At 48.7% G+C, this 22134-nt stretch overlaps 1 protein-coding gene across 1 annotated transcript; it reads left to right on the top strand.

Moving 5' to 3' along the window:
• Nucleotides 1-19936: 19936 nt before the first annotated feature.
• LOC124699514 (probable indole-3-pyruvate monooxygenase YUCCA10) lies at nt 19937-21549 on the top strand. The gene is made up of 4 exons (XM_047231809.1): nt 19937-20548; nt 20673-20906; nt 21001-21123; nt 21221-21549. The coding sequence occupies exons 1-4, from the start codon at nt 19937-19939 to the stop codon at nt 21398-21400; spliced, it is 1149 nt and encodes a 382-aa protein (XP_047087765.1). The 3' UTR covers nt 21401-21549.
• Nucleotides 21550-22134: the final 585 nt, after the last annotated feature.

The raw sequence follows: 22134 nt of genomic DNA, 5'->3' as shown, positions 1-22134 counted from the left end.
TTTACTCTTTCCCTTAGTCGTTTTTCGCGTGCCGGCTCCCTAGGCCTTACTCCCGCCAGCCGGACAGCCGGGTTGCGGTATGTAGCTGGATCGGAAGCCGGCTGTCGGAAACCGGATCACGTTACTGAGCCGGCCGCGTGAAAGGGTTCAAGCCAATTGGCGAAACGAAGTAGAGTATGCGAAACACTTGTCGGAAACGGCGCTCTTGGCGCATGCTTTTCATAGCTTACAAAAGGGATACAAGGGATACATACATTCTTGCTCTCATGTGTAAAATGGTCGAAGCAACCTGACATTCCGGGGACGTTTAGTCTCTTCGTCAGTTTTGCTTGCCTTGTTCTTTTTGGCCTCTTGGGCATCTATGAGATAGTAGGAGTCATTGCCTACTGCCTTGCTCACGATGAAGGGACCCTCCCATGGGGATGCTAGTTTATGTTGTCCGACTGTTCGTTGGATCAGCCGGAGCACTAGGTCTCCTTCTCGGAATGCTAAGGTCTTGACCTTCCGGCTGTGGTAGCGACGGAGGCTTTGCTGGTATACGGTTGACCTGGACTCGGCCATCAGCCGGACCTCTTCAACCAGGTCGACTCCGTCTTCGCGAGCCTCTTTGGCTTCAGCTTCTGTGTAGAGCTTGATCCTTGGTGCGTCGTGCTCGATATCAGTCGGCAGGACGGCTTCGGCCCCGTATACGAGGAAGAAGGGTGTGAAGCCGACTGAGCGGTTTGGCGTCGTGCGCAGGCTCCACAGCACGCTGGGCAGCTCTTCAATCCAGCAGCCGGCTGAGCGCTCAAGCGGCTCCACCAGCCGGGGCCGGATGCCGGCTAGGATCAGGCCATTAGCCTTCTCCACTTGACCGTTGGTCTCCGGGTGTGCCACGGAAGATAAGTCCATCCGGATCCCCATCTCCCCGCAATAGCGTTTGAAGATGCCTTCGGCGAAGTTGCTGCCGTTGTCGGTGATGATGCTATGCGGGTAGCCATATCTCACGATTATTTCTTTGAGGAATGTGACGGCTGTGGAGCCGTCCAGCTTCTTGATCGGCTTGGCTTCGATCCACTTAGTGAATTTATCAATCATCACCAAAAGATGAGTCATGCCGCCTCGGGCTGTTTTGAATGGTCCCACCATATCCAAGCCCCATACGGCAAACGGCCAAGTAATGGGGATGGTCTTCAAGGCGGAAGCCGGCGTGTGCCTTTGCTTGGCAAAGCGTTGGCAGCCGTTACACTTCTTCACCAGTTCTTCTGCGTCTCTGAGCGCAGTCGGCCAGTAAAAACCGTGCCGGAAAGCTTTGGCCACTATGGCTCTGGAGGAGGCGTGGTGGCCGCACTCACCCTGATGGATTTCCCGTAGGAGTTCAATCCCTTCAGCCGGCTCGACGCACCACTGGAGCACCCCACTTACGCTGCGTTTGTACAGCTCGTGGTTGATGATTGTATAGGCCTTGGCCCTTCTCTCAATCTGCCTGGCCTGGATTCTGTCATCAGGCAGCACACCGTCGGTGAGGTAGGAGAGGAATTCTTGTGCCCATGAAGGTACGCATCTTATCTCGAATACGCTGACCAACAGGGCCTCCCGCGTGGGAGCTTCCGGCTTCGACTGCATGGTCGCCGGGTTTGGCTTGCTAGCCGGCGGGTTCGGCTTGCTAGCCCCCGAGTTTGGCGATGAAGCCCCCGGGTTAGACTGAGAAGTCTCCGGGTTCGGCGTGGTAGCCGGCGGGTTCGGCTTGTTAGCCCCCGACTTGGGCGATGAAGCCCCCGGGTTCGGCTGAGCAGCCCCCGGGTCAGCCGGCACGAATATTGAATCCGAATCCGGTGACGGTATGATGGACGGCTTCTTGATAACCGCCAAGGCGATTCCCGGCGGGATGGCTTGGCGGGTTGAGCCAATCTTGGACAAGGCGTCAGCCGCCTCGTTGTTTGCCCGTGGCACATGGTGGAATTCGCAGCCGTCGAAGAAGCCGGATAGCTGCTGGACATGGAAGCGGTATGATGCCATGTTGGCGTCCTTCGCGTCCCAGTCGCCAGATGCTTGTTGTATGACCAAGTCGGAGTCGCCGAAGCATAGTATGTGACGCACGCCAATCTCCTTGGCCAGCTTCAGCCCATGAATGAGCGCTTCATACTCCGCCACGTTGTTGGATGCGGCGAAGTGGATCTGTAGGACGTAGTCCAGTCGGTCTCCCTTGGGAGAGGTGATGACGATGCCGGCTCCCAAGCCGTTGCGCATCTTCGAGCCGTCGAAGTGCATCTTCCAATGTGTGGAATCCGGCACGGGCGGCGGATATTGCATCTCAGCCCAGTCGACGAAGAAGTCCGCGAGGATCTGCGACTTGATGGCTGTGCGTGGCTCGTAGAGGATGGTGTGGGCGGCTAGCTCCAGGGCCCACTTGGCAACCCGGCCGTTGGCATCCTTGCTGCCGATGATTTCCGCCAAGGGCGGCTGTGGCTACCACCCCGATGGGGTGCTCTTGGAAGTAGTGCTTGAGCTTCTTGGCTGCCATGTAGACGACGTAGGTGACCTTCCGGTAGTGGGGGTAGTTTTGCTTCGATCGGGAGAGCACTTCGCCGAGGTAATAGGCCAGGCGCTGGACCAGCTGCTCTCTGTTTTCGGCTTCTTTGCGCTCCACCACCAGGACAACGCTAACCACTCGGTTGGTGGCTGCGATGTACAACAGCATCGGCTCCATTGAACCCGGCGTTGCAAGGATTGGCGCGGTTGAGAGCACGCGCTTTAAGTCACGGAAGGCTTCATCCGCTCGCGGTGACCAAACGAACTTGTCCGCCTTCTTCATCAATTGATACGAGGCGAGTGCCTTCTCCCCCAGCCGGGCCGACGAAGCGGCTCAAGGAAGCCAGGCAGCCGGCGAACTACGGACGTCCTTGAGGCACCTGCGGCAGCTCCATTTTCTCGATGGCACCGATCTTCTCCGGGTTGGCTTCGATTCCTCGGCGAGAGACGAGGTAGCCCAGGAGTTGGCCGGCTGGCACGCCGAATGTGCATTTGGCCGGGTTGAGCTTCATCCGAAATCTTCTCAGATTGGTGAAGGTTTCTCTCAGGTCATCAAGGAGGGTAGGCATCTCCTTGGTTTTTACAACGACATCATCCACATATGCGTGAACGTTTCTACCGATTTGATCCTGCAAACATTTTTGCATGCACCTTTGGTAGGTGGCGCCTGCATTTTTCAAGCCGAACGGCATAGTCGTGTAGCAGTAAGCCCCGTACGGGGTAATGAACGAAGTCTTTATTTGATCATCCGGATTCAAAGGAATCTGGTGGTAGCCTGAATAGGCATCTAGAAAAGACAACAATTCACAGCCCGGCGATCGAGTCTATGACTTGATCTATGCGCGGCAGGGGGAAGGGGTCCTTCGGGCACGCCTTGTTGATGCTGGTGTAGTCGATACACATGCGCCAGGAGCCGTTCTTCTTCAAAACCAGGACCGGGTTTGCCAACCAGTCCGGGTGCAGCACTTCCATGATGAAGCCGGCTGCCAGCAGCCGGGCGATTTCTTCACCGATGGCCTTCCTTCATTCTTCGGCGAAGCGCCCGAGAGGCTGCTTCACCGGCTTGGCGTCGGGCCGGACGTGGAGGTGGTGCTCAGCCAACTCCCTCGGCACACCCGGCATGTCTCTTGGAGTCCATGCGAAGATGTCCCGATTCTCACGGAGGAAAGCTGGTGAGCTCGCTTTCCTATTTCCTGCTCAAGCCGGCACCGATGGTGACGTACTTGTCCGGCTGCGCCGGGTCCAGCAGGATCTTCTTGGTGTTGTCGGCCGGCTGGAAGTGAGTAGTCCCAGCCGGGTTGCCTGCAGCCGGCATGCCTGTTTGCGCCGCCTTGGCGAGGGCAACGGCGTCGTGGATGAGCTGCTTCTCGGTGGCGATGACCAGTGTCTGGGCCATCTTGGAGCTCTGCGTGGCGCAGTCCATGGAGCGGCGATAGTCGCCGGCTATGGTGATGACCCCCTTTGGGCCAGGCAGCTTCATCTTCAGGTACCCATAGTGGGGCACCGCCATGAACTTGGTCAGGGCCGGCCTGCCCAGGAGCGCGTGGTAGGGACTCACGAGGTCCACCACCTCGAACTCGATTCTCTCGGTGCGGAAGTGATCCGGCTTCCCGAACATCACCTCCAATGTGATCCGGCCAATCGGCTGGCAGCAGTGGCCTGGCACGATGCCATGGAAGACGGTGGGGGTGGGGCGCAACTCGGCCTCCTGGATGCCCAGCTTGCGGGCGGTGTCGCGGTAGAGGATGTTGATGCTGCTGCCGCCGTCGATGAGGACGCGCGAAAAACGCACGCTGCGCCGGGTTGTGCCGATGGTGGGGTCGAGGACCATGGCGTAGCTGCCCGGCTTCGGCAGAACAGCCGGTGTGTCGCGGCGATCAAAGGTGATGGCCTGCTCTGACCAGTTTAGGTACTGGGGGACCGGCGGTATGACCGCGTTGACCTCGAGGGAACGGCTCTGCTGGCTCGTCTTGTCCTCGGGCTCGGAGGTGAAGATGATGTAGGTAGCATCTTCGGCCAGATATCGGCCATGTTGCACTTGGTTAGCCTCGTGGTGCTCGAGGTTGGCGTTCTCGCGCCGCCTTGACCACCCGGCCCGCCGGCTGGAGGAGGCGGGGGTGGGGGCGGGAGGGGTTCACCGCTCGTCAGCCGCTTCATGAAGTGGCAGTCGCGGGTGGTGTGGTTGGAGGGGTTCTTGCCGCTGTGGTACTTGCACGGCGAGTCGAGCATCTGCTCGAAGGTGTACTTCGGCTTCCATTGCCGGTCTGTTTGCTTCTGGCGGCGGCTGCCGCTTGCCGCGTTGTCCGACACGGCTGCCACATGGGCGGAACCGTACCGGCGATCCGGCTGGTCGCTGTGGCGCTTGCCGCGGTAGTTGTCCCGCCGGCTGCCATGTGAGCCGCCATCGGCCGGCTTGTGCTCAGCCGGCTTGTTGTTGTCCCGTCTTGCTGGGGCCGGTGAAATATCAGCCGGCGCCTTGCCGGCTTCCTCTGCCAGCGCGTACTTGTCTGCGATGACCATCAAGGCGGCCATCGTCTTGGGCTCGGCTGCGGCGTAGCTTGTGCCACAGGCATGGTGTTGGGCCGGCAGCCTCCCATGAAGAAGCCGATGGCTTGCATCTCGTGCACGCCCTCACGAGGAGTTGCGCATCTCGCACCAGCGCGTTAGGTACGCGCGATCCTTCTCGTCCGGGCCCTGCTTGCACATCTCAAGCTGTTGAGGGCGACCCGGCCGGCGATAGGTGCCGGTGAAGTTGCTGATGAAGGCGGCTTCGAAGTCCAGCCAGCTGTTTATGTTGCCGGCTGGCAGGTTGTTGAGCCACGTGCGGGCGGAGCCGAGCAGCATGAGGGGGAGTAGCGCACCGCCCAGCGCTTGTTGCCCTTGGCGATGCCGACTGCCGTGGAGTAGTCCAGCAGCCAGTCTTCCGGCTTGGCGGTGCCGTCGTACTTGGGGGTGTCGCGCGGGAGCTGGAAGCCGTCGACCATGGGCTCGTTGAGGATCCGCGGCCCGAAGCACTTTGGGCCGGCTGGCCCTTCTTCTTCCGCGATGCGGGATTGAACCAGCCGGTCGAGGCGGTCCCGGCGTCGGTTGGCTCGATGCGCGGGCCCGGCCGGGAGTGGGCCGGCTGGCGAGCACCGGCCGGCCCGGAGCCGGCCGGTGAGGGCGTCGAGGCTCGGAGTCTTGCTCCCGGTTCCGGCTCGGTGGGGCCCGGCTGCGGCTGCTGCCGCCGCCCGGTTGGTGGCTCGGCCGGCTTGAGGTTGCGTGCGTGGCGCGGGAGTCGTTGCGCCGGCTTGGTGCCGGGGAGGTGGACTCGGCCGTATCTCCGGCGTTGCTCGCGGCACCACGAGCGTGAGAAGCTCTAGGGTCTCGGGCGTGCACTGGGGTCTTTCGACCGCTTGTTGGCAGCCTTCACCAACTCAGTCACCCGCGTAGTCTGGCGGCGTAACTCTTCGCCTTCGAGGCGGTGCAGCTCTTCTGCGGCAGCTTCGGCCGCGAGCATGTTCTTGTCGGGGGTGTTGTAGATGGGCAGCTCCATTGATGGAGCCGGCTCGTCCGCGCCGTCGCGGTCGATCTCGGCGCCTAGGTCGCGGCCTCTGCGGCGGATCTGGCCGGCTCGGCTGTGGTTGTCGCCGCCGGGGTGAGGCCGTGGGCGCGGTTGTACTCGCGCTGGGTGATGTCCCACTGGCGCTTAGCAGCAGCCAGCTCCTCGGTCTGCTTGAGGAGGAGCACGCGGTGCGCCTCCAGGTCGGCCTCAACGGCGGCGGCATCGTTGCCGGTGGTGAGCGGAGTGCTCAGCTTTGCCCGGACTTGCTCCAGCCGGGATGGTGGTGGTGGCGCCTTTGCGCCTGATGCGGATGCGTGCCCGCCGACGTCGCGCTCCAGGTCGGGGCCACGGACGCGCGTGGACTTGGAGGGGAACTCCTCGCCAGCCATCATAACTTGCACGACGGCGGGGCTGGCGGGAGCGCTGCTGCCTGCTCGCGGAGGAGGGCTGGCGCAGCGCAGCACCTGCCGCGGGTAGCGCGGCGGTGCGACGGTGGCGACGTAGACGTCGTGGCCGCCGAAGGAGATGACGCTGCCGCCGGCTGGGAAGGGCCGGTCGGCGAAGCAGCCAGCGTTGTCGGCGACGCGAGTCGAGGAGCCGAATCTCCGGATCAAGCCCGAAGCGACTCGCTCGCCGGTGGTGATGGTGAGGCCCGTCCGGATGAAGACACCGGCCGAGGATGCTGAAGGCCCCACGGTGGGCGCCAAATGTCGTGGTATCGTCACGGCATATGCCATAGTGTGGCTAATCGAAGGTGGTCCCTGAGAGATCTCACGGCGGTATCCGGAAGCGGGTATGGGCACGAGCGACACGGCGACGTACCCAGGTTCGAGGCCCTCCGATGGAGGTAAAACCTCTACTCCTGCTAGAGTGTATATGATATCACACAGTACAATGGTGCTCCTAGAGCTGTGTCCAGCTGCTCCTGGGAGGCTAAGGGAGACGATGGTCTCTCTCACAGGGCAGCGCTAAGGGTGGAATGAAGTGAGAATGATCGATCCCCTACACGAGAGGGGGTAGTGCGGCTTATATAGGCACCGGCACTTTACATATAAGACCCTATAGTTTACTGGCCGGCTTGGCCGGCTCCGGCTTCCGCTCCTTCCCGAGGCGGTGACGTCAGGAGCCGTTGAGGCCTCATGGCCTGTCCCATCCGAGCTGCCAAGGTCAGTGGTATGGAGAGGAAGTGCCCCTGTCGCCGTCAGCCACTGTAGCCAGTACGGATCGTCGTTGGCCATGATGGCCTGTCCGGCGCGTGGCACTATTGCTCCACAGTGCCCCGTGCTTTACGGAAGATGAAGTCAGCGTGGACTTTGGGAACCCGGATCACCAGCCCGGTTCCTTCCAGTGCAAGACTCGCCAGCCTCGAGTCGGTCTGAGGTACAGACCTCCAGTCGGATATGGCTTGTAGAAGCCGGCCCAGCTACAGCATTGGCGGCCGTAGCCGGGCCGACTAGGACCTAGAGCCAGCCGGCTTCCGGACCAGCCGGCCACGGCGCCAGCCGGCTGCTCCTCAGCCGGCCTTTGCCGCGAGCCGGCCAGTGGCCAGCCGGCTGCTCTGCGTCCATTGCCCTACCCGGGGTCTTCCCCCCGACACCGCCACACTAGGGCGGCGCGGCCTAGGTCTTGGCCGCGCCAGCCTGGCGTGTGGGGCCCTCGTGTGGCCCCCCGCGTTGCCCTTCCGCCTACTTAAAGCCTCCATCGCGAAACCCCCCCGTACCGAGAGCCACGATACGGAAAACCTTACTGAGACGCCGCCGCCGCCAATCCCATCTCGGGGGATTCTGGAGATCACCTCCGGCACCCTGCCGGAGAGGGGAATCATCTCCCGGAGGACTCTTCACCGCCATGGTCGCCTCCGGAGTGATGAGTGAGTAGTTCACCCCTGGACTATGGGTCCATAGCGGTAGCTAGATGGTTGTCTTCTCCTTATTGTGCTTCATTGTTGGATCTTGTGAGCTGCCTAACATGATCAAGATCATCTATCCGTAATACTATATGTTGTGTTTGTCGGGATCCGATGGATAGAGAATACTATGTTATGTTAATTATCAATCTATTACCTATGTGTTGTTTATGATCTTGCATGCTCTCCGTTATTAGTAGAGGCTCTGGCCAAGTTTTTGCTCTTAACTCCAAGAGGGAGTATTTATGCTCGATAGTGGGTTCATGCCTCCATTAAATCCGGGACGGTGACATAAAGTTCTAAGGTTGTGGATGTCTTGTTGCCACTAGGGATAAAACATTGATGCTATGTCTAAGGATGTAGTTATTGATTACATTACGCACCATACTTAATGCAATTGTCTGTTGTTTTGCAACTTAATGCTGGAAGGGGTTCGGATGATAACCTGAAGGTGGACTTTTTAGGCATAGATGCATGCTGGATAGCGGTCTATGTACTTTTTCGTAATGCCCAATTAAATCTCACTATATTTATCATGACATGTATGTGCATTGTTATGCCCTCTCTATTTGTCAATTTCCCGGCTGTAATTTGTTCACCCAACATGCTTTTATCTTATGGGAGAGACACCTCTAGTGAACTGTGGACCCCGGTCCTATTCTTTACATCGCATACAATCTACTGCAATACTTGTTTTACTTGTTTTCTGCAAACAATCATCTTCCACACAATACGGTTAATCCTTTGTTACAGACAAGCCGGTGAGATTGACAACCTCACCTGTTTCGTTGGGGCAAAGTACTTTGGTTGTGTTGTGCATGTTCCACGTTGGCGCCGGAATCCCTGGTGTTGCGCCGCATTACATTCCGCCACCATCAACCTTCAACGTGCTTCTTGGCTCCTCCTGGTTCGATAAACCTTGGTTTCTTTACGAGGGAAAACTTGCTACTGTACGCATCACACCTTCCTCTTGGGGTTCCCAACGGACGTGTGTCGGCTGCACGCATCAAGACTGTTTCTACGGCGCCGTTGCTGGGGAGATCAAGACACGCTGCAAGGGAGTCTCCACAATCCAATCTCTTTACTTTGTTTTTGTCTTGCTTTATTTTATTTACTACTTTGTTTGCTGCATTATATCAAAACACAAAAAAATTAGTTGCTAGTTTTACTTTATTTACTGTCTTGTTTGCTATATCAAAAACACAAAAAAATTAGTTTACTTGCATTTATTTTATCTAGTTTGCTTTATTTACTATTGCTAAAATGGCTACCCCTGAAAATACTAAGTTGTGTGACTTCACAACCACAAATAATAATGATTTCCTATGCATACCTATTGCTCCACACCGCTACTACGGCAGAATTCTTTGAAATTAAACCTGCTTTACTTGAATTTTGTCATGAGAGAGCAATTTTACGGTATTAGTTCCGATGATGCTGCTGCCCATCTTAATAATTTTGTTGAACTATGTGAAATGCAAAAGTATAAGGATGTAGATGGTGATATTATTAAATTGAAATTGTTTCCTTTCTCATTAAGAGGAAGAGCTAAAGATTGGTTGCTATCTCTGCCTAAGAATAGTATTGATTTTCATGGACTAAATGTAAGGATGCTTTTATTGGTAGATATTATCCTCCTGCTAAAATTATATCTTTGAGAAGTAGCATAATGAATTTTAAACAATTAGATAATGAACATGTTGCTCAAGCATGGGAGAGAATGAAATCTTTGGTAAAGAATTGCCCAACCCATGGACTCGACTACTTGGATGATCATCCAAACCTTCTATGCGGGACTAAATTTTTCTTCGCGGAATTTATTGGATTCAGCTGCTGGAGGTACCTTTATGTCCATCACTTTGGGGGCGGCTACAAAGCTTCTTGATGATATGATGATAAATTACTCTGAATGGCACACGGAAAGAGCTCCACAAGGTAAGAAGGTAAATTCTGTTGAAGAAACCTCCTCCTTGAGTGATAAGATTGATGCTATTATGTCTATGCTTGTGAATGATAGGACTAATGTTGATCCTAATAATGTTCCGTTAGCTTCATTGGTTGCTCAAGAAGAACATGTTGATGTAAACTTCATTAAAAATAATAATTTCAACAACAATGCTTATCGGAACAATTCTAGTAATAACTATAGGCCATATCCTTATAATAATGGTAACGGTTATGCTAATTCTTATGGGAATTCTTACAATAATAATAGGAACACACCCCTGGACTTGAAGCTATGCTTAAAGAATTTATTAGTACACAAACTGCTTTTAACAAATCTGTTGAGGAAAAGCTTGATAAAATTGATATTCTTGCTTCTAGAGTTGATAGACTTGCCTCTGATGTTGATCTTTTAAAATTGAAAGTTATGCCTAATAAGGATATTGAAAATAAAATTGTTACTACAGCAAATGCAATCCAAGTTAGAATTAATGAGAATATAAGATTAATGGCTGAATTGCGTGCTAGGTGGGATATAGAAGAAAATGAAAAACTAGCTAAAGAGAAAAATGTAGCTAAAGTTTGGACTATTACCACCACTAGCAATGCTAATGATTCACATGTTGTTGCACCTCCTACTATTAATGGTAAAATAATTGGTGTTGGCAATGTTTCTACTCCTAGTGCAAAGCGCGCAAAATTACCCGAAACTGCTAAAACTGCTGAAACTGCCTGTGATAAAACTGCTGAAATTTTTTCCAACCTTTGGGATGATGATCCCATTGCTGTAGCTCATAATGATTTAGATTTTGATGATTGCCACATCTCTGAAGTTATAAAGTTCTTACAAAAACTTGCTAAGAGTCCTAATGCTAGTGCTATAAATTTGGCCTTTACAAAACATATTACAAATGCTCTCATAAAAGCTAGAGAAGAGAAACTAAAAATTGAAACCTCTATTCCTAGGAAGTTAGAAGATGGTTGGGAGCCCATCATTAAAATGAGGGTCAATGATTTTGATTGTAATGCTTTATGTGATCTTGGTGCAAGTATTTCTGTTATGCCTAAGAAAGTCTATGATATGCTTGACTTGCCACCATTGAAAAATTGTTATTTGGATGTTAATCTCGCTGATAATGCTAAAAAGAAACCTTTGGGGAGAGTTGATAATGTTCATATTATGGTTAACAATAACCTTGTCCCCGTTGATTTTGTTGTCTTGGATATTGAATGCAATGCATCTTGCCCCATTATATTGGGAAGACCTTTTCTTCGAACCGTTGGTGCTACTATTGATATGAAGGAAGGTAATATTAAATATCAATTTCCTCTCAAGAAAGGTATGGAACACTTCCCTAGAAAAATAATGAAGTTACCTTATGATTCTATTATTAGAACAAATTATGATGTTGATACTTCGTCTCTTGATAATACTTGATATACACTTTCTGCGCCTAGCTGAAAGGCGTTAAAGAAAAGCGCTTATGGGAGACAACCCATGTTTTTACTACAGTATTTTTGTTTTATATTTGAGTCTTGGAAATTGTTTACTACTGTAGCAACCTCTCCTTATCTTAGTTTTGTGTTTTGTTGTGCCAAGTAAAGTCTTTGATAGTAAAGTTCATACTAGATTTGGATTACTGCGCAGTTTCAGATTTCTTTGCTGTCACGAATTTGGACCTGCCTCCCTGTAGGTAGCTCAGAAAATTAAGCCAATTTACGTGCGTGATCCTCAGATATGTACGCAACTTTCATTAAATTTGGGCATTTTCATTTGAGCAAGTCTGGTGCCTCAATAAAATCCATCTTTACGGACTGTTCTGTTTTGACAGATTCTGCCTTTTATTTCGCATTGCCTCTTTTGCTATGTTGGATGAATTTCTTTGATCCATTAATGTCCAGTAGCTTTATGAAATGTCCAGAAGTGTTAAGAATGATTGTGTCACCTCTGAACATGTTAATTTTTATTGTCCACTAACCCTCTAATGAGTTGTTTCGAGTTTGGTGTGGAGGAAGTTTTCAAGGATCAAGAGAGGAGAATGATGCAATATGATCAAGGAGAGTGAAAGCTCTAAGCTTGGGGATGCCCCGGTGGTTCACCCCTTCATATTCTAAGAAGACTCAAGCGTCTAAGCTTGGGGATGCCCAAGGCATCCCCTTCTTCATCGACAACATTATCAGGTTCCTCCCCTGAAACTATATTTTTATTCCGTCACATCTTATGTGCTTTGCTTGGAGCGTCGGTTTGTTTTTGTTTTTATTTTTGTTTGAATAAATGGATCCTAGCATTCATTGTGTGGGAGAGAGACACGCTCCGCTGTTGCATATGGACAAATATGTCCTTAGGCTTTACTCATAGTATTCATGGCGAAGGTTGAATCTTCTTCGTTAAATTGTTATATGGTTGGAATCGGGAAATGCTACATGTAGTAATTCTAAAATGTCTTGAATAATTTGATACTTGGCAATTGTTGTGCTCATGTTTAAGCTCTTGCATCATATACTTTGCACCCATTAATGAAGAAATACATAGAGCTTGCTAAATTTGGTTTGCATATTTGGTCTCTCTAAAGTCTAGATAATTTCTAGTATTGAGTTTTGAACAACAAGGAAGACGGTGTAGAGTCTTATAATGTTTACAATATGTCTTTTATGTGAGTTTTGCTGCACCGTTCATCCTTGTGTTTGTTTCAAATAAACCTTGCTAGCCTAAACCTTGTATCGAGAGGGAATACTTCTCATGCATCCAAAATCCATGAGCCAACCACTATGCCATTTGTGTCCACCATACCTACCTACTACATGGTATTTCTCCGCCATTCCAAAGTAAATTGCTTGAGTGCTACCTTTAAAATTCCATCATTCTCCTTTGCAATATATAGCTCATGGGACAAATAGCTTAAAAACTATTGTGGTATTGAATATGTACTTATGCACTTTATCTCTTATTAAGTTGCTTGTTGTGCGATAACCATGTTCATGGGGACGCCATCAACTACTCTTTGTTGAATATCATGTGAGTTGCTATGCATGTCCGTCTTGTCTGAAGTAAGAGAGATCTACCACCTTAATGGTTGGAGCATACATATTGTTAGAGAAGAACATTGGGCCGCTAACTAAAGCCATGAATCTTGGTGGAAGTTTCAGTTTTGGACATATATCCTCAATCTCATATGAGAACACTAATTGTTGCCACATGCTTATGCATTAAAGAGGAGTCCATTATCTCGTTGTCCATGTTGTCCCGGTATGGATGTCTCGGTTGAGAATAATCAAAAGCGAGAAATCCAAAATGCGAGCTTTCTCCTTAGACCTTTGTACAGGCGGCATGGAGGTACCCCTTTGTGACACTTGGTTAAAACATGTGTATTGCGATGATCCGGTAGTCCAAGCTAATTAGGACAAGGTGCGGGCACTATTAGTATACTATGCATGAGGCTTGCAACTTGTAAGATATAATTTACATAACTCATATGCTTTATTACTACCGTTGACAAAATTGTTTCATGTTTTCAAAATAAAAGCTCTAGCACAAATATAGCAATCGATGCTTTCCTCTTTGAAGGACCTTTCTTTTACTTTTATGTTGAGTCGGTTCACCTATCTCTCTCCACCTCAAGAAGCAAACACTTGTGTGAACCGTGCATTGATTCCTACATACTTGCATATTGCACTTATTATATTACTCTATGTTGACAATTATCCATGAGATATACATGCTACAAGTTGAAAGCAACCGCTGAAACTTAATCTTCCTTTGTGTTGCTTCAATACCTTTACTTTGATTTATTGCTTTATGAGTTAACTCTTATGCAAGACTTATTGATGCTTGTCTTGAAGTACTATTCATGAAAAGTCTTTGCTTTATGATTCATTTGTTTACTCATGTCATTACCATTGTTTTGATCGCTGCATTCATTACATATGTTTACAATAGTATGATCAAGGTTATGATGGCATGTCACTCCAGAAATTATCTTTGTTATCGTTTACCTGCTCGGGACGAGCGAGAACTAAGCTTGAGGATGCTGATACGTCTCGACGTATCGATAATTTCTTATGTTCCATGCTACATTATTGATGATATCTACATGTTTTATACACATTATATGTCGTATTTATGCATTTTCCGGCACTAACCTATTAACGAGATGCCAAAGAGCCGATTCTTCGTTTTCTGCTGTTTTTGGTTTCAGAAATCCTAGTAAAGAAATATTCTCGGAATTGGACGAAATCAACGCCCGGGGTCCTATTTTGCCACGAAGCTTCCGGAAGACCGAGGGGAAAGGAAGTGGGGCCACGAGGCGCCGCCACACTAGGGCGGCGCGGCCTAGGTCTTGGCCGCGCCGGCCGGCGTGTGGGGCCCTCGTGTGGCCCCCGCGTTGCCCTTCCGCCTACTTAAAGCCTCCATCGCGAAACCCCCGGTACCGAGAGCCACGATACGGAAAACCTTACCGAGACGCCGCCGCCGCCAATCCCATCTCGGGGGATTACTGGAGATCACCTCCGGCACCCTGCCGGAGAGGGGAATCATCTCCCGGAGGACTCTTCACCGCCATGGTCGCCTCCGGAGTGATGAGTGAGTAGTTCACCCCTGGACTATGGGTCCATAGCAGTAGCTAGATGGTTTTCTTCTCCTCATTGTGCTTCATTGTTGGATCTTGTGAGCTGCCTAACATGATCAAGATCATCTATCTCGTAATACTATATGTTGTGTTTGTCGGGATCCGATGGATAGAGAATACTATGTTATGTTAATTATCAATCTATTACCTATGTGTTGTTTATGATCTTGCATGCTCTCCGTTATTAGTAGAGGCTCTGGCCAAGTTTTTGCTCTTAACTCCAAGAGGGAGTATTTATGCTCGATAGTGGGTTCATGCCTCCATTAAATGCGGGACGAGTGACAGAAAGTTCTAAGGTTGTGGATGTGTTGTTGCCACTAGGGATAAAACATTGATGCTATGTCTAAGGATGTAGTTATTGATTACATTACGCACCATACTTAATGCAATTGTTTTGCAACTTAATACTGGAAGGGGTTCGGATGATAACCTGAAGGTGGACTTTTTAGGCATAGATGCATGCTGGATAGCGGTCTATGTACTTTGTCGTAATGCCCAATTAAATCTCACTATATTTATCATGACATGTATGTGCATTGTTATGCCCTCTCTATTTGTCAATTGCCCGACTGTAATTTGTTCACCCAACATGCTTTTATCTTATGGGAGAGACACCTCTAGTGAACTGTGGACCCCGGTCCTATTCTTTACATCGCATACAATCTACTGCAATTAATACTTGTTTTACTGTTTTCTGCAAACAATCATCTTCCACACAATACGGTTAATCCTTTGTTACAGCAAGCTGGTGAGATTGACAACCTCACTGTTTCGTTGGGGCAAAGTACTTTGGTTGTGTTGTGCAGGTTCCACGTTGGCGCCGGAATCCCTGGTGTTGCGCCGCATTACATTCCGCCACCATCAACCTTCAACGTGCTTCTTGGCTCCTCCTGGCTCGATAAACCTTGGTTTCTTTCTGAGGGAAAACTTGCTACTGTCTGCATCACACCTTCCTCTTGGGGTTCCCAACGGACGTGTGTCGACTGCACGCATCAACTTCTGTCCCCCGAAACTTGTCTTCGCGATGGCTGCGGCTACGGAACTCTTCGTGGAATATCGTCGGGCCCTTTAGGGTTTTCGTATCTGGAGGATTATATAGGCGAAAGGGCGGCGTCGGAGGGGTCCCGAGGGGCCCACCCCATAGCTGGGCACGCCCCCCCTCTTGGCCGCGCCGCCAGGTGGTGTGGGCCCCCCTTGGCCCCCCTCCGGTACTTCTCTGGCTCTCTGGGTCCATCTCGGTAAAATAGAAGGTTTGGCTTTTGTTTCGTCTAATTCCGAGAATATTTCCTGTGTAGGATTTCTGAAACCAAAAACAGCAGAAAACAGGAACTGGCACTTCGGCATCTTGTTAATAGGTTAGTACCGGAAAATGCATCAAAACGATATAAAGTATGAATAAAACATGTAGGTATTGTCGTAAAACTAGCATGGAACATAAGAAATTATAGATACGTTTGAGACGTATCAAGCAACGATGGCACAGATGCGGCAACTGGCTTCGACTCCGCTTGGTGAATGGTGACAGACTAACTGGCAAGCCCGGATTCCACCTCTCTCCTGCACGCACAAAACCATTTCCCACAAATCGAAGACACGCAACAAGCTGCTCAAAGAGACCACTTTATGTAAACAAGGAACAATTTTGCTTCATATATAAATGATTAATAGTGTCATCATAAGCACCTAAGTATGAACAATTAGGAACCAGAGGAAATATCTTACGCCGGGAAATAATTTTGGCTAATTATAAACACCGAGCTTCTGTGCTCATCCAGAAATACCATGTCATATATTTTGTACAGGGATTTGGAATCGAAAAAAAAAGTAAGAGAACAAAAAATTGAGTTGATGTATACAAACTTAAAAAGATCCTTCCTTAATACCCGGTCAAAGAGTCTTTGGTTCTCCATCATTATGTTGTCACCCTCAAATAACTGATTGTATCGTCATCCAATATCTATATCTATACCTAATAATCTATATCTATACCTAATCATAAAAGCAAAAGAGTTTCTTCCTCAGTCGTCCGTCCAACTTTAAACTACCCATAAAGTTAATCTAAATTACCCACCCTTGCCACCTACAAGTGAAAAAACGGTTCAAATTCTTCTTTTTTTTCTCCCAAGCTCGGCAGCACTCTGACCTTCTTTTCTCACCTCGCCTGGCGGTTACAAAGAATTCAGTGGATCGTCCTCTACATCTGCTAAGGCAAGCCACAAGGCTCCATCGATGCCGGCTGGTGGCCGCCCCACTAGGCTTCGCCCCACTTAGTCTCCAGGCTTTGCCAGATGGGCCACCGCGTTTCAGCTGCGTTCCCCTGCACAGCCGCCCGCGCTCCCTTCCCCTCCGCAGACCAGGCCGGCGGCGCCCCTCCGCCACCCCCGATCTCCCGTACTCACTGTCGCGGAAGCCGATCGATATTGTGGGAAGAAAGTGGGCACCGGCTTCCTCGACGTACCCAGCCGCTTCGAGTGCGCGGGCGACCAGCGGGTTCTACTCGCGTCGTTCGAGACCCTAGCTGGAGGCGCCTAGCGTCGCCAGGCTTGGGTAGCGGAGGAGGAAGCCCACAGCTATGCGGTCGCCATGGCTCGGGGTTACATGTGCTCCAACCTGGATTCGCTTCAGCGGAGGAGAGCTTCTCCTGCACGGGTCGAGCAGGAGAACCGGGAGCTGGCGGATGCCATTGCCACCAGGGAAGAAGCGGTTGCGGCGGCGGCTAGGGACATGGCCCGCTACCACACCTAGATGGCGGCGGTGCAGGCGGCGGACGCGGATGCGGCCAAGGTGGAGGAGGCGGCGGCCCAGGCGGTGGAGGCGGCCTCCTCTCTGGCCAGGAAAGTCCTGTGGGACTCCTCTCTTGCCAAGGGCCTCGAACGCCACAGGCGGCAGGACGAGATGTCTGATCGCCGGCGTGCGCGGCGTGCGGAGCGCGTCAAGCACTCGCGCTTCGACGATGGCGTTGGCGGCTCCGGCGGCCAGTAGTAGGTTGCGCGACTGCGAATAACCCCGGCCCGGCGCCGGCGCCAAGTAGTAGGCTGCGCGACGACGATTAACCCTGGCCGTGGTTGACCGCACGACGGCGAGTAGGTACGACCGTTGTAGTTTTAGGTTAACTCGACTAATCATCTCTGTAAAGATGGTCCTTTTGGCTAATCAATACTCCTTCCGTTCCGATTAAATTGACGTGAGTCCTACAGACAAAGTAGCCTGCACACGTACAAACCTAGCGTCGATTAATAAAGAACAGAGGTAGTACTAATGAATGAAAATTTTAGTTACACACTAAATAGATTAGATACATACCAAAATAGATGAATTTATAAAAAATTAAAACATGTTATATTAGTTAACGGAGAGAGTACATAGCAATCAGAATACATCCGCAATCACGCAGTATCAGAGATAAGTCAGTGTTCACATTTTTACTCACATTTTTTAAGATCGTGAAGGAAAATAGAGTTTGAAGGTGAATAAGTAGAAGATGTTCCTTGAGAGGTGCGACAATTGCCAGTGAACTATATGAACAAATGCAACATGCTTACATGAGACCGCGACATGCACCATGATGCCGAGACCATGAACACTTTCTAAAAGGAAGAAGCATGGGAAGAACAACACATAAGCAAATATTGTTTACAGTTCGGATTGGACAATGGTGACCGACCAACTATGAATATAGCCTAATCTTAGATAAACAACCTGACTTCATAAATTCTAGGATGGGCAGATGCATATTCTGATATGAAGAAGGATGAACTGGCCTAGGCCATCAACGCGATGGTTACTGAAGAGGAAGTGAGGAAGAACTTACTCGACTCAAGTAAAAGGTTAAGGATAAAGATGGGCGAATCAACCCGTCGCAACGCACGGGCAATTTTCCTAGTTAAACCAAAGGTTGTGCGTTTCCGGTTCTCTAGATGCACATAAGTGCTCATTCATGTACTTGCAGGCACAATGCACCAGTTCATGTATTTCCATGCACATGCAGTTGGTGGAAACAGGAATGTGCATGTTGTATTCAGTGGCGCCACATTACCACTTCTTGTTGCCACATGGATTAAGATCATAAACAAAACAATGTATCTCTCCTAGAGATGCATACATGAACCCATACTAATCATCCTTACTTTGTCTTTGATGTTTTTGATTGCAGGTTTGAAGAACATTAGGAGAGAAAAAAGAGCAGAAAATGATAAGTATTAAGGATTTTCTATTTCATTTTTACTTTGTTCACTTGTAATTATGCCATTTGGATTTGATCTGTATTTAAATTATACATTCCAACCGTGTACATGTTTGAGTTAATAACATTCTGCTTTTTTTTTCAAATACTGAGTTAAAGTTCAGATCTAAAAATTGATCTTAGTTGTGTTTGTGCATGTAAGTCATTTAATTACTTGTTATGTACCATGTGTTCCAAAATAGCAAAATAAGCAAAGGTCATGCTCATGCCCGTTTTAATAGCTTCTTGCCAATCACTTTGATTACTAAAATAACTTATATTCCTTGTCCTCGTTGATAAACTACGGCTTCTCATAGGGCATCTTTGTTATACTCATGTTTTACAAAATAAAAAATCCAAGTAGAAACAAGGTTCACTCTTTGTTTTATTTTGCTACTTTACATCACCTATGTAATCTAAAATTTCCATGCACATAAGACATTCACGACTAGCGTGCAACCATCACCTAGAAGCAAAAGAGCGATAATAAACCAGAGTTCACATATATAGTGTGCAGATTATACCATGGTGGAATAGTTCATTCACATGAGAAAATGGTGTGGTATGCCTAGTCTAATGTAGAATGTTGTCAATCGAAGATGCACTTTGATCTCTTGGGTAATCAAATAATAATGTTTATAAATGCACAGTGAGAAATCATTCCGTTTTGGTCAAAATTTTGAGAGATGTTGACTCATTCTTATCGTATCAAATTTCAGTATATATGTTCAACAAGTGCATGAAAGGAAAGAAACAGTTGGAATATATATAATCTGAACATATCTTTATCCTGGATGAATTTTTATTGATGAGGATAGGAATTAAAAGAAAGAAACACTAATCAACTATACACTATACCCAAATATGGCTGGTAAGTTTCCAAAAGAATGCAAGCAATTGGGATTGCATTTCCTGCCTATTCTATAGCAGACATGGTTTCACACCAACAATGGCATCTATAACATTCCAATTTCCACGTTATACGTGTAAATTGATCTTTATCTCTTTCCGCGTCCCTTGATCTTGACACCCGACATTTACAAGCATATATATATGTCTCATATGTGACTATCTCATCCACATATTCATTCAGATAGCAAGAAAACACATACCTCTTCTTATTCTAAGTCTCCTAGCCTAGCACTGCACCCCTTCCTACAAGTTCGCCAAATCTTGTCTTTGCAATGGAGAATGTAGTAGTGCTGATTGTTGGTGCTGGGCCAGCAGGCCTCGCAACAGCAGCGTGCCTTACCCAATTGTCCATTCCCTATGTCATCGTTGAGCGTGAGGACTGCAGTGCGTCACTTTGGCGCAACCGCGCATACGATCGTTTGAAGCTGCATCTTGCGAAGGAGTTTTGTGAGTTACCACACATGTCATATCCAGCAGATGCACCAACATACATACCAAAAGCTCTATTTGTCAAGTATGTAGATGACTATATTGAGTGTTTCTATATTCAACCGAAGTATCTCACTAGCGTTGAGTCCTCAACATATGACAGTGAGAAAAAAGTTTGGTCCATCGTGGCTCATGATATGGCAGAGTGCAACAGAATAAATTTCACAGCAAAGTTTCTTGTTGTCGCAAGTGGTGAGAATAGTGCAGAGAATATTCCGGTGATCCCTGGACTTCAAAATTTTCCGGGTGAGACCATCCACTCATCAAGATACAAGTCAGGCAAGAGCTTCTCCGGTGAGAGTGTGCTGGTCATTGGATCCGGCAACTCCGGGATGGAAATCGCTTACGACCTTGCGACCCATGGTGTCAATACTTCAATTGTTATAAGAAGCCCGGTATGTGCACTATATATTTTTAGTTGGTAATGGGATACAATTTCTTAGTATAACTACCACTAGAATGATATTTTAATTTATCGTGTATGCTGCTAAAGATGTGTCACACATTTTGTGGATGCAGATTCATGTAATGACAAAGGAGCTAATCCGGTTGGGGATGACACTAGCCCACCATCTTCCACTGAATCTAGTGGATAAACTCCTTGTTACCGGGGCAAAATTCATGTTTGGAGACCTATCAAGGCATGGCATCACAATGCCAAACATGGGTCCAATGATGCTCAAGTCAAAAACTGGCCGATCCGCTGTGATTGATGTTGGCACCGTTGGTTTAATTAAAAACGGCATCATCCAAGTAAGTATATCCTTAAACATGATATAAACCTTTACATATACCATGTGTTGATTTACTATGCCGCTTTATTAATATTTTCTTTACCAATCTGTAGGTTCAAGGAAGCATTAGTAAGATCATGGGTAATATAGTTAAGTTTCAAAGCGGAGATGAAATCTCATTTGACGCAATCGTATTTGCTACCGGATACAAGAGCACAGCGAATATGTGGCTCAAGGTACTAACGATTTTTTAAAGTTTCCCTAATCTAGTTAGACTCTGCATAACAATTACTAATTTTTTAAACCAATTTTATATGTTATTTATGAGCGCAGAATGGTGAGAGTATGTTAAACGACAATGGGCTGCCAACCAAAGAATATCCGAATCATTGGAAAGGTGAAAATGGGCTCTACTGTGCTGGGTTGGCGAGAAGAGGATTGGCGGCTATCACCGCAGATGCCAAGAATATTGCCAATGACATTAAGTCTATGATAAGCTCTATGTCCGGCTAAATTAGCCTATATATGCAGATCAATATGCCAAGTGTGTCAGACTATTCATATATTTGGGACATCTTCATGTATAGGCTCATATTTGTTAGGGAGTATGCTCTGGTCTTGTATGCAATATCATCAAGGGTCTTTAGGTCAACTCTTGTGTAAAAGGGCTCCCACCTTTTTGTTGGACTTACGGTTGTCTACAGTATTCTATTTGCTTCAATTTCTATATGCAGAAGTCGTGGGATCACTAGTGTATTAGAGCAACTCCAACCCAGTAGCTATCTGGGTCACCAAATCGAAATTAGATGAATTTAGGCATGAAAAAGAAAACTCCGACCAGGCACCAAACAACACAAGTCTAAAAATAGAGAATCGCCTGATTCCACATAGCGTGTGCCAAATTTAAGAACTTGGGGAGGAATAGAAAAAAAGCTGAGCTGGTCGCTTACGCTGCTCGGAAGGCTCTTCCTCTTCTTGCTTCGCTGCGCCGCCGCCGGAAGGAAAAGTCCCTGTTTTGTTTTGCCTCCCTGCGCCATCACCTTGATCTAGAAAAATGGTGCACGGGCATGCGGATGTGGAACTTTACCGAACCCAGGCTCCGCTCCGCATCCGCTGGAGGTATTCCATTCGTTTCTGGACCTGTGTTGTGTGCGTCGCTGCAGGATTTCACTTTCGGAGGGGGATTGGGCTTCTCTTAGGTCTAGTGGACGCGCAAGTCAGCTACCCTCGTCTGAGTTTCATACGCA

This window comes from Lolium rigidum, chromosome 3, assembly GCF_022539505.1.
Source record: "Lolium rigidum isolate FL_2022 chromosome 3, APGP_CSIRO_Lrig_0.1, whole genome shotgun sequence".
Lineage (NCBI taxonomy): Eukaryota > Viridiplantae > Streptophyta > Magnoliopsida > Poales > Poaceae > Lolium > Lolium rigidum.
This window is presented reverse-complemented; position numbering and strand designations above follow the sequence as displayed.

Bases quoted from the DNA above. Each gene is read 5' to 3' on its own strand.
- LOC124699514 (XM_047231809.1), top strand. From the start codon at position 19,937: ATGGAGAATGTAGTAGTGCTGATTGTTGGTGCTGGGCCAGCAGGCCTC. The intron at 20,549-20,672 runs GTATGTGCACTA...TTGTGGATGCAG, and splicing joins CAATTGTTATAAGAAGCCCG to ATTCATGTAATGACAAAGGA. The intron at 20,907-21,000 runs GTAAGTATATCC...ACCAATCTGTAG, and splicing joins TTAAAAACGGCATCATCCAA to GTTCAAGGAAGCATTAGTAA.